The sequence below is a fragment of the Staurois parvus genome, unplaced genomic scaffold, assembly GCF_062004578.1.
Source record: "Staurois parvus isolate SC_StPar_1 unplaced genomic scaffold, SC_StPar_1.0 ptg000813l, whole genome shotgun sequence".
Taxonomy (NCBI): Eukaryota; Metazoa; Chordata; class Amphibia; order Anura; family Ranidae; genus Staurois; species Staurois parvus.
In genome coordinates this window covers 5,770,001-5,782,005 of record NW_028318609.1, presented here as the reverse complement: position 1 = coordinate 5,782,005, position 12,005 = coordinate 5,770,001, and the positions used below count along the sequence as shown (strand labels likewise).

General features: G+C 41.1%; 1 protein-coding gene across 3 annotated transcripts in view; it reads left to right on the top strand.

The window, feature by feature from the left end:
* The window catches only part of LLGL2 (LLGL scribble cell polarity complex component 2), a 154,077-nt gene that overhangs the window by 94,642 nt on the left and 47,430 nt on the right, over positions 1–12,005 (top strand). For all 3 annotated transcript variants that reach the window (XM_089654924.1, XM_089654922.1, XM_089654923.1), the window contains 7 exons: positions 443–660; positions 1,213–1,280; positions 6,176–6,329; positions 6,458–6,562; positions 7,158–7,450; positions 9,124–9,265; positions 9,359–9,509. In XM_089654924.1, the coding sequence (XP_089511050.1) occupies positions 443–660; positions 1,213–1,280; positions 6,176–6,329; positions 6,458–6,562; positions 7,158–7,450; positions 9,124–9,265; positions 9,359–9,509 (1,131 nt within the window). The remainder of the gene's footprint in view (positions 1–442; positions 661–1,212; positions 1,281–6,175; positions 6,330–6,457; positions 6,563–7,157; positions 7,451–9,123; positions 9,266–9,358; positions 9,510–12,005) is intronic.

Below are 12,005 nucleotides of genomic sequence, written 5' to 3'. Positions count from 1 at the left end.
GTGTTTGCTACAGAAAAGAAAGAGCATTTATAATTTTTGGCTTTCACATTATTTTACTGTTTGTACTACTAGATGCAGCAATATTTATCCTCGGCTGTAAACAGTAGTTTCTAAATGTTCTATTTGACTGTAATATTCAGTCCCTCAGTGTGACATGCTATTACAGACTAGGTCTTATCTTGTGTCTGTTGAAATTGAAGCTATACTGATATCTGATCTTCCCTTTTACCTTTTTGACAGTACAAAGCAGGAATGTCCTGATAGCTGATAGTAACATTCATAGACAATCGGCTCCCAGGAAGCTACTCTCATAGTCCTCAGTCCCCATTGTTGAGTGTTTTTTTTTTTTTATTTTTTTTTTATATACCAGGCAGAAGTAAAGAAGTGTTATGACAAAATAACCATGGTACCCATTGGTTTTAATAACTTATTTTTATTCTAGAATATGATGATCCTCGTGCCATTCTGGTACTTGCGGAAGAGGAACTGGTGGCCATTGATCTACAGACACCTGGCTGGCCAGTAATACAGTGCCCTTACCTTGTGTCACTACACTGTTCAGCAATCACCTGTTCCCATCACATCTCTTCTATTCCACTGAAACTATGGGAGAGGATAATCGGTGCAGGCAGGAAACAGAACACTCATTACTCTAGCATGGTAAAGATCATTCTACTTGGATTTTTACACCTTTCTGTATGAAGACATGTACACTCTATTTGGTAACCAAGTATATTGTTTTATATTAAAGGCCCGTTCTTACAGTTTAACAGGAGACTCTATCATAAATTGTTTATGGAGTCAGTGGTTGTGCTGAGTTTTAGCATACTTTATCCTCAATTACTTGTAGTTTTAAATAAAATCTGTCAAAAACAAGATGCTGCTTTTGCTCCTTCAAAAAGTTACTGTTTGCCTGGGTGTTTTTGGTTTTGGTATTTTGAGTCCTCAAACTCAGAAGGTGCTTGCTGGTTCAGGATGTGCTGCAGATAAATATCTTTTCTCCATTTCTCTTTGTTTGGGTCATGTGGCCTGACACAGAAGGGGGCATAATTTTTACGGACTATAGGAACAGGAAATCTTTCAACCACTTGTAGATTCTTTTTAATTTACAATTAATAACATAAATAACTGTTTTAAGGTAATGCTGTAAATTTATTTAATTTGCATTTAAGTTACAGGAACTAGGAAATTAACAATATGCTTTCACTACAGCCTTGGCCAATTGATGGAGGCGTGGATTTAGCCCCAGCTCCACCTCAAAGGGATTTGCTGCTAACAGGGTAGGTATCCACATTATAGTAAGTGTACATAACCTTTAATGAAGAGCCAAAGGCAATGAAGAATTGTGTAAAAGGGTGTTTTTGGTTTCTTCCTTTCTCATTTCACTTTTGAACAGTTTTTTTTTTTTAATTATTGTAAATTTTTAATAATGGCTGATGCTAATTTTAACAATACAAATATACGACAACAACATGGATGTGGACATTGCATGTGACATAGACAACATAAACAATAGAGAGTTAACAGACCGCATGATAAAACTGTGTATATTAACAACATAGGATAACACAGACCTGCAAACGGAATGTGTAGTACAGTTTAGCGTTTTTAAGAAATGTCAGGAGTATATGAGGTGGTATTACCAAATGGAGAATGATCCCATGTTTCCCAAGTGGTCCTAAAATGGCCTGGGTAGTCACCTGATATAGCTGTAAGGTATTTCATATGTCTAATTTCAGAAATCATTTGCAGTAAGTGGCTTAGCGTAGGGACATCCACTGACTTCCAAAATCTAGGTATCAATTGTCTGGCGGCAGTCAGTATATGAACCCCTAGCTTTTTAGAGTGTTTAGGAATTCCCTTAAATGGGAAACCTAAAAGGTAATGAAGTGGACCTAATGGGAGAGCTACATTTAAAACCCTGTTCCAAGACATTTTTGACCGTGGCCCAGAAGCTCTGGATCTGAGGGCATAACCAAAAGATATGTACCAAAGGACCCGTTCCACAGGACCCGTTCCACTCTGACATTTCCAACATCTCTCAGACAGAGTCGGGTTAATAGCATGTAAGACAACAGGGGTTTTATAAAAATGGATCAATATTTTATATAGGTTCTCTCTATAGGTGACACATCGAGAAGTTTTAGTAGCTGACTCCCAAATCATCTGCCAACATTTTAAAGGAATTGGACATTGAAGGGCCCCCTCCGAGTTACTCATATAACGATGGGGGACGATCCCCTAAAGATTCGTTATTGAGAAGTAATCTATACAGTGAAGATATAAGGTGCAGCTGGGAGGGACCTCGAATAGCTATTCTTTCAAAGTCAGTAGGGCGATCCAGTGTTAAAGAACTTATGGTGTGGAAAAAGTGGCAAAATTGGAGGTAGGTATACTGAGCTGATGAGGGTATAGAGGACTTCCACATCCTGATCTCCTCAAGCGATCTGATCTTGTGAGTGGCTGGATTGATTAAATGATGAAGCTGGAATATCCCAATAATTGCCCATGAGTTCATTTGAGGATAGGATAGACTGTTAGGGATTTATGGGTTATATAAAATATTTATCAGAGGAGAGCAGGTGGACAACAACATCTGAGATTTTATACAGATCGACCATACCTTAAGGGTAAATTTCATAGAATTAAGGGAGGGACCTTAGGGATAAGGTGGAGTTTAAGGGGCATAATAATGAGCAGGTGTGAATGGGATGTAAATGGTTTAATTCTATCTCTGACCATCTGTTATGGGGAATCTGGGTAAACCAGGACAGTGTTTGTCTTAAGTGAGTTGCCAAATAATATTTAATAGTGTCCGGAGCCCCCAAACCACCTCTTAATTTTCAGGGATAAAAGAACCGTGTTTGCTATCCTGGGCTTTTTAGTGTGCCAAATGAATCTAAGGAACTAATGCTGTAGGGTCCGTAAAAATGAGACTGTGGAGCTGCGACTGGGTGCATCTCAAAGATAGAGAGCAGCTTTAGTAGAATCATCATCTTGAACACGTTTATCCTGCCTAGAAAGGAAATATTATAATTATCCCACTGATTCAGGAGGGCAGAAATTTCCTTCAACAAGGGAGGAAAGTTAGCTTCATATAAAAGTGAATTGTTTGAGGTTATATGAGTACCCAGATATTTAATAGAGTTGGAACGCCAGTGATATGAGTAATTTTGTTTTAAGAGTTGGAGGTCCTGGGAAGGGATGTTGAGAGGCATAGTTTGTCTTTTGAAGTGTTTATTTTGTAACCAGAGAGATCACTAAAGGATTGTAAAAGTTTATGTAATACAGGCAAAGAAAGGGGAGGTTTAGTGATTGTTAATAAGACATCATCAGCATATCGTGATAGTTTATATTCCTTCTGTCTAAGTCACTCCCGCTATATCTGGGTGCGCTCTAATTGCCATAGCTAAAGGCTCGAGGCATAACACAAATAGAAGTGGAGACAAAGGGCAGCCCTGTCTAGTACCGTTGAACATTGGGGGAAGGTGTCTGACATGGCATAAGGAAGTTTGACTTGTGCAGTGGGTGACTAATATAGTGCTGTAACAGCTTTAAAAAATTAGCATTGTACGCCTATATGTTGTAATAACTCAAACATAATAGGGTCATCCCAGCCTGTCTAAGGTTTTTTGAGCATCCAGAATCAACAGCAAAGCAGGAGAGCGTGAGGCATTAGGTATGTGGATTAAATTCACCGTGCGTCTAGTATTGTCACCCCAGAGGCGTAGCTAGGAAATTTTGCGCCCAGGGACGAATGGCCACCTCATGATGAGGGCATATATGTCTGCATACATTAGTGATTACCAACCGATAGAAAAACGGATGGTTTTAGGTCGCAGATGACATCCGTGAAGTAGGAGAGCGTTGAGGAATTGGTAGGCGTGTTTTTGTTTCTAGATTTTGCTGGGGTCCAGATCTTGCTAGGAGTATTGGCAGATCTAAGCTTAGATATGGGTAGCGTTAAGGCTTCATCTGGGACAGGAGGTAAACCCAGATTCCGCAGGAACGCCTCTCCTTCTTGAAAATCTCTGATAACATGCTAGAGTCCCATCTCTAGTTACTGTCAGTTTGAAAGGGAGCCCCCATCTGTACATGGTGCAATGTTTTTGAAGATGAAGAGTAATCTGATGAAGAAAGTGTCTCTTAGATAGCGTATTAGGAGACATATCACTGTAAATTTGTTAATTAAGTTCAGTTGAGACTCCTTACTGTCATAGTAATGAAACCGCACAATAATGACCCTTGGTCTCGCTCCCAATGGTGGTTTTGGGGCAAGGGAGTGGTGAGTTCTATCCATATGCCAATCTATATCCAAGACTGCAGGAGCCAGAGTGGTGAATAGGCCTCGCAAATAATCTTGCAGGTCAGCATCTCATTTTGATTCAGTGACTCCTCGTATATGGAGATTTTGTCTCCTCTCCCTATTTTTCAAATCATCTTGCTGTGATTGCAGCTGGGAGACCTGTTGTTTTAGAGTATGGTTTTCTTCTTCTAGCACGTACACATTTTGTACTTGGTCATTAAATTTGGTTTCTAGATGGTGCGTTTGTTCCTCCACCAATGCCATCTCCCCCCTGTGTTCTTGTGCTATTTTCCCCACTGCTGCAGACATAGTATGAGATATATTCTGCAGTAGGGAGTGTAACTTATCTGTGATATCAGCAGTGAGATATGGGATGATGTGCATCATGGTGTGTTACCTCCGCCGTGTGCCCCTTCGTCTCTCATCCGGTTCTGCCGCTGGGTGAGAGTAATCACTCGGGGCCGGGGATGCGGCGCGGGAGATGAATTTCTCCATTTGTGTAGGCCGCTGATGTTTGGCGAGTGAAGGAGGGTGTTTTTGACGCTCTATTTTGCCCATTTGGATCCTTAGATGACGCTGAGTCTTATGCCAATGCTCAGATGCATGTATGGAGGATCTTCAGCCTCCGTGCATGTGCCCCCAGACACATTATTTTAAGACCAAACAATACATCCTTGTGACACTTTCTCCCCCCCCCCCCCCCCACAATTGTCACTTCCTTGTAAATTTATTGTATACCACAGAAAGTTCAGATTCATTTTGTGCAACAGCACTTGATTACTGATTAAACTGAAAACTACATTGAAGTCAAGAGCACCCTGTGCCTATTAAGTGGAAGCAAGTGAGTACTTAGGCAGGCCATTAACAAAGTAGCTAGCCAGACACAGTCCATCCCTCCTTGTTCTTGCCTTGTGCCTTCCTAACTATTACTGGATTGCCAGAGGTAGCAAAGTGCAAACTGCTCCATACTGGATGCACTGCTGAAAGAAGACCATATACAATAAGTATGTACTTTTTTTTTTTTTTTCCAGACCCCTCCCCCATGCTGAGTGCCCCCAGAGCAAGCCGCTTGCTCTTGGGACGCTTGTGTGGGTTTTTTTTTAAATTTTTTTTATTTTGGTACCACACCAGACATGCACCAAAAATGCAGCTTGCAGGACTTTAAAAAATGCATCGGACCCACAACTGACCAGTGTGAAGATTTCCATAGGATTTAATGGTTATGCATTTTTCTTCTGCTTTTGTTACGCAAAAATGGAAGAACAATTCAGTGTGAAAGCAACCTAATTAAAGCCGGATTAAAGTAGTTATAAAGGCTCAACACATCATACTTATCTGCTCTGTGGAATGTTTTGCACAGAGCAGCCCCAATCTTCCTCTTGAGTCCCCTGCTGATACTTCTGGCCTCCTTCCCCTTGCCGAGTGCCCCCAGAACAAGCTGCTTGCTATGGGGGCACTCGTATATGTGCTCACTCCTGAGACAGCTCTGTGTGTGCATATCGGATACACAGTGTAGCTCAGCTCCCTCCCTCTCGCTCCTCACTGGCTGTGATTGACAGTAGTGGGAGCCAATGGCAGCCAATGAGGGGAGAGAGACCTGGGAGAGCTGAGACTCCCGTGCACCGTGCTGGCTTGGGTAAGTATGGGTGAGGGGAGCAGCACACAGGGGTTTACCTTCATGCATAGAATGCGTAAAGCTAAAACTTTTTTCTTGTGCTTTTATATTTGTAAAAGGGTCTCTTTGGTAATTGGCAGCATTTTGTTTGCTTTCCAAGTAGAACATTTTAAAAGCAGTTTTTTTTTTTTGTTTTTTTTTTTTCATTTAACATGTGTTTTTCATGATCAATTCGCCATAATTGCTTTGCTCAGGCATGAAGATGGTACTGTACGTTTCTGGGATGCCTCCGGCGTTTGCCTCCAACTACTGTACAAGATGAGTACAGTGGGAGTTTTTCAGACTGACTCTGACCCCAACGACAACCTGAATTCCCATGGGGAGGATGAATGGCCCCCACTTAGGAAAGTAAGTGCCTAGCATTTTAATTTCCTGTTCTGTATTTCATAGTTCATTTATTTCTCCTATGCTTTGACTTATTAGATAATCTCCCAATTCTCTCTGCGCATGTATATTCTCTTTTTGGTCCTTCACAGGTTGGCTGTTTTGACCCATACAGTGATGATCCTCGTCTTGGAATTCAGAAAATTTACATGTGTAAATTCAGTGGCTACTTATCAGTTGCTGGAACTGCTGGACAGGTCAGTTAGTAAAAGTTTATCCAGAACTTGCTGTGCTGCTACTTTAGATCATATCATTGCAATAGCAAATATGTTGTGTAATCTTAAAAAAAAAAAAAATCAGTTTGTGGGGAGATCTTTTCACTTTCAGCTTTTTTTTATAGAGATCTTTAACGTCCAACTAAAGCTAAACCATTAGACACAAAGTTGCATCTCTCAAAGGTCCTTAGATGCTTGTATCAGCTGCTAGTGATAGACAGCACCAATGTCTTTCTGCCCCAAACCTGCCATAAGTATTGATTTTATTGTTCCATTAAAGTAAATCTGTTCATTTCTGTTCCTCTGTTCCAGGATAGACATTTTTTGCTTTGAGTGATGAGGGGTTATAATATCTGTCAAGTTTTTACTACTGTGTTCATGTTGGGGAGATTTCTCCTCATTTTCCTTCCACGGTGACCAGACTGGAAGTGAGATCTCCTCCCCAACAGGGACCCAAACAGCAATAAAAGCCTGACACGGGTATTTAAGTTATGGCTGCTTTTGTGCTTAAATCTTGATTGCTTACTGATTTACTTGTCATAATTTCCTTCCTGGGTTGGACCATCTCTCATTGCAGGTTCTTGTTCTGGAGCTAAATGATGAGGCTGCATTGCAAGTGGTGGATCAAACAGTAGTGGACTTGTTACAAGAACAGGAAGGCTATCGTTGGAAAGGGCATGAGCGCCTTCGTGCAAGAGAAGACGCAGTGCGCTTTCCTCCTGGATTTCAGCCCTTCTCACTGGTACAGTGCCAGCCACCAGCAGCTGTCACATCTTTAACACTGCATTCCGAGTGGAGGCTGTTGGCTTTTGGGACGAGTCATGGGTTTGGTGTGTACGACTTTCAGCAGCGGCGTCAAGTGATGGTAAAGTAAGTGCTGAAGGCAATAGCTTGGCTTTTGGCCCAGTTTTCTTTGGCTTATTATTTTAGACTGACCTTTGTCTTTCTTTAAACCCCTCCCCATGAAGGCATTATAATCAAACTAAATGTAGTTTTCATTGGGAGTCTAAAATGGTCTAAAGCTAATTGCGAAACCGGCTTGAAACAGCCATGTTATCTTGATAACTGAGGTCAGTAGAAGGATTGTGAGATCTTTCTATAATTGCAAACCTTTTATATTGTTCCTGTAGCAGGCATTATGGTTAATTTACTGAAGGACAAGAGTATGTTCACTTTGCAAGGTGAATTTTCACTTATCTTGGTGATTTAAGCTGAATCTTTGATGATTTCAACCATTCAATAAGTTTGTGAGCAAAAATTTCTGTTTGCTTTACATTTTCCTTGCTCGGTAATTGTATAATAATCTTTGCAAAACAAATTTTACACTTGGCCACATCTATTTTACTAAGTTAAATGAAAATTCACTTTGCAAAACCTGCTCTACTCCTTGAGTAAATTAACCCCATTGTGTTTCTTCTGTACCATTGATTTTCTAATCGTTTTTTAAAACGCGTTTTTTAAGTTTTTAACCTCTGTTGGTATCCCTTGAAAGTTTTCCAGATCAAAACACCGCTAAAGGCTGGTTGTCATTATTCCCAACATTATTTACTTCTAACAAGTCCCATCACTAGTCAAATACATTTTTGCCTAAATATGTTTTCTACCAGCTAAATCTAGAGTCTCTCAGCAGTAGGCCAGCAATTTGTCTCTGAAGGGGAATGGGAGTCCCCCTGTGTTAAGCTCTGAATCCTGCACCAAAAGAGAGCCAGTCTCTTGCTGTAGAATATATCTGCTTTCCCAGCATACATCACGATCGCCAGCTCTCTGGTAGTTGTAGTTCAATCAGCACTCAGAAATACAAGATGTATTGTATAATACCTCATCTGGAATATGCAGTTCAGTTTTTGGCACCAATTCACAAAAAGAACATAAGGGAACTGGAGAAAGTGAAGAGAAGGGCAACCAAACTGATAAGAGGCATGGAGGAGATCAGCTAAGAGGAAAGATTAAAGGAACTGAATTTATTCTCTCTTGAGGAGCAGGAGATTAAGGGGGGATATGATCAACATGTATAAATACGTCAGTGGTTCATACATTGAGTGTAGAGCTATTCACCCTGAGGTCATCACAGAGGACAAGGGGGCACGCTTTTACATCTGGAGGAAAAGAAATTTAATCTCCAAACACGGAAAGGTTTCTTCACAGTGAGAGCTGTGAAAATGTGGAATAGACTCCCTCAAGAGTTGGTTCTGGCCAGCTCAGTGGATTGCTTCAAAAAAGACCTGGATTCTTTCTTAGATACACAGAATATAACTGGATACTAGCATTTATAGGTAAAGTTGATCCAGGGAATATCTGATTGCCTCTCGGGGGATCAGGAAGGAATTTTTTTCGCAGCAGGAGCAAATTGGATCATGCTTTGCTGGGTTTTTTTGCCTTCCTCTGGGTATAGGATTAATTTTTATTTTTTTTTAAATGCAAAATAATATTGTGATGTTGTCCTACTGACGTATCCTGTAGATTTGTGTGAATTTTAAAAAGACAAAATTTAAAGTTTAGCCCTATGGTATGATACTACTCTAAGGTTTGCACTGAACTTCCAGGTGTACATTGCATGCCAGTGACCAGCTAGCCCTAGAAGGTCCTTTGTCCCGAGTAAAGTCACTGAAAAAGTCCTTGCGTCAGTCCTTCAGGCGTATTCGAAGAAGTCAAGTTAATAAGCGAAGGGAAGGAGCAGCAACCAAAGTGAGAAATTACTCTGCATTTTTAAAAGGACTGCGTTCTGGCTTTTGTTCAGCACAGACTAAAATGTTTTGACACTCTTCTCTCTGGCGTCAGGTGCAGGAAGCAAATGCACGGTTTGATCAGGAGGCGTTGCATGAGATGGAACTGGCTCCTGTACAGCGTAGAATTGAAGCGCGATCAGCAGAGGATTCCTTCACTGGATTTGTTCGCACTCTATATTTTGCAGATACCTTCCTCCGTGACAGTAAGTTATGTTTTTTGTGAACATGGACAACTACACTAGTGGTAACCTAAGAAATTGGCTGTTTGTTCTTGTACAATCCCACTGTGACGCACTGGGGAAGATTTACTAAAACTGGTGCACGCGTAATGTGGTGCAGCTGCGCATAGTAACAAATCAGCTTCTAGGTTTTAGGCTAGGTTCACATCTGTACGGGTGGTGCCACTGCGGATCCGCGTGAAAATCCGTGCAGCCGCACCACCCACACAGTTCTAATGGCACGCCGTCTGCACTGGAAAACGCAACCGTACTGGGAACCGAGGTTCCCGTGCGGGCTGCGTTTTTAGAAGAAGTACAGGGACTTTTGCTCTGCGTGTCATGGGGCACGGGAGTCCATTCAAATGAACGGGCTCTCGTGCCTGTGCAAAGCGTGGTCGCATATTTGTGAACCAGGGCAAATTGTCAAAGCTTAATTGAACAAGCTGAAGGTAGAAACTGGTTACCATGCACAGCTGCACCAGATTTAGTAAATCTCCCCCAGTGTCTGCAGGGACAACTTATATCCACATAGGAATGCTAGGATCTCAAAAGTGTCCTTGTTTATGCAATAAAGAGTGTGGGAGAGTGCCATTTCAATGCCTGCAGCCAGCCTAGGTGTCAACAGGAATTATCCGTAACCTGTCATGGTTTTCTGATCCAGAATTAATTCTGTCTTTCCTACAAGTTACGCTCTGTCGTCTTTGTACTCTGGCATGCAGATAAACCCTCCTGTATTCTAAAAAATTGGACCTTTTGTAGAAACATGAAGAATTTATTGAAAGAGGGTGGGTGACATTAGGAAAAGAAAATATTGTAATCTGTTACAGCTGGTGTATTCTGCCATTGCATCTCAAGACATACCAATCATGAGAGGTTCACACAGTAGGTGAGCTTGCAATGTGGTGGTTTCATACATGCACTTGCAAAGTATTAGCAGCTGCATTCTGTTAAGTTATGTCAGCGCAATACATACACATTACCCTTGTTTTATACCTTTTAAAAACTGTGTAAGTACAGAAAAATACCAATTGATTTGGCAAAAATACATTCTGCTTCCAAAATTCATGTTAAAAGGCTAACAACGCACATCATTTTGTGGAACATAATTGCAAAACAATATTGTCCACCCTGCCCTGTTGTCTTCACCTAAACCACAGAATCTGGAATAATTATACTACCAAATCTCCTTAAACGGGGGCTGCATTGTGGAAAAATGGATTTTGTGTGCACCATTTTATAATGCAACCATATAACCATTTAAAAGATGAATATTTTATTACCGAACATAGTATCACAAAATCTTTAAAACATGATCTGCAAAACAACATCCAACATAACAAATCATGACAAACTCCTATGTCGCTGTGTTTGAAAATAAGTGTTAAGAATCATCGAGTTTCAATTATCGCTTCATCAGGATCCATGCCAAAGCAGGAACATTCACAAACTGTACAAATTAACCTCTTGCCGCCCAGCCACTGCATTAAAACGGTGGCAGGGTGGCACGGCTGCGCAAAAGCACGTTTTAAAATGTCCTCTGCTCTCCCGAGGTTTTCGCGGGCAGGGGGCGTGCGCGCGTGCTCCCGCCGACCCACGGGTGTCACGATTTGATCCCGGAGGGATCAATCATCCGGTTTCAGCCACTGATGTTCGGCTGAAATCAGATGATAGGTCCCTGTTCTATCCTGTCCAGGATATGATGTCATTCTTCTCTGCCTGGGCACATTCATCCCAGAGAGAGAATACAGAAAAACTGTGAGTACAAAAGCACTACACAACAGTTAAAACACTCTAGGACACATTTAACCCCCTGACCGCCCCCCCCCCCCCAGTTAACCCCTTCACTGCCCTGTCACCAGTGTCATTGATCAGTGAACAGATTTTTACTGATCACCTTATCAGTGTCGCTGGCGACTTCCAATAGTGTTCGCGCCCCTCCCAGATAGTGCCAGTTTTCCCGCTAGTACACCAGTAATCCCGTTTAACCCCTTGATTGCCCCCCCCCCAACTTTGAGTTTACGATATATTTTTTATAGCTGAAAGTAGAAAATATTGTGTTATTTTTTTTTTCAAAATTTTTGTTTTTTTGTTTTTTTTGTTTATAGCGCAAAAAATTAAAAGCGCACAGGTGATAAAATACTACCAAAAGAAAGCTCTATTTGTGTGAAAAAAAGGATGTTAATTTCGTTTGGGTACAGCATTGCATGACCGCGCACTTATCATTTGAATTAGTGCAGCGCCAAACAGCAAAAAAAGGCCTGGTCATTAAGGGTGGTAAATCCTCAGGAGCTCAAGTGGTTAAGACAGAAATGACAAATAATATGCAATATAATACAAAAACATAAACACCTTCCAAGTTTAATTTTATCCTAATAACTACCATAGAGCCAACCTATATTCATGGGATCAATGGTCAAAAATATTGAGAGAGAAAAATAACAAACAACCTAACTGGGAGTGTATTTGAGCCCTCAGGAGAAA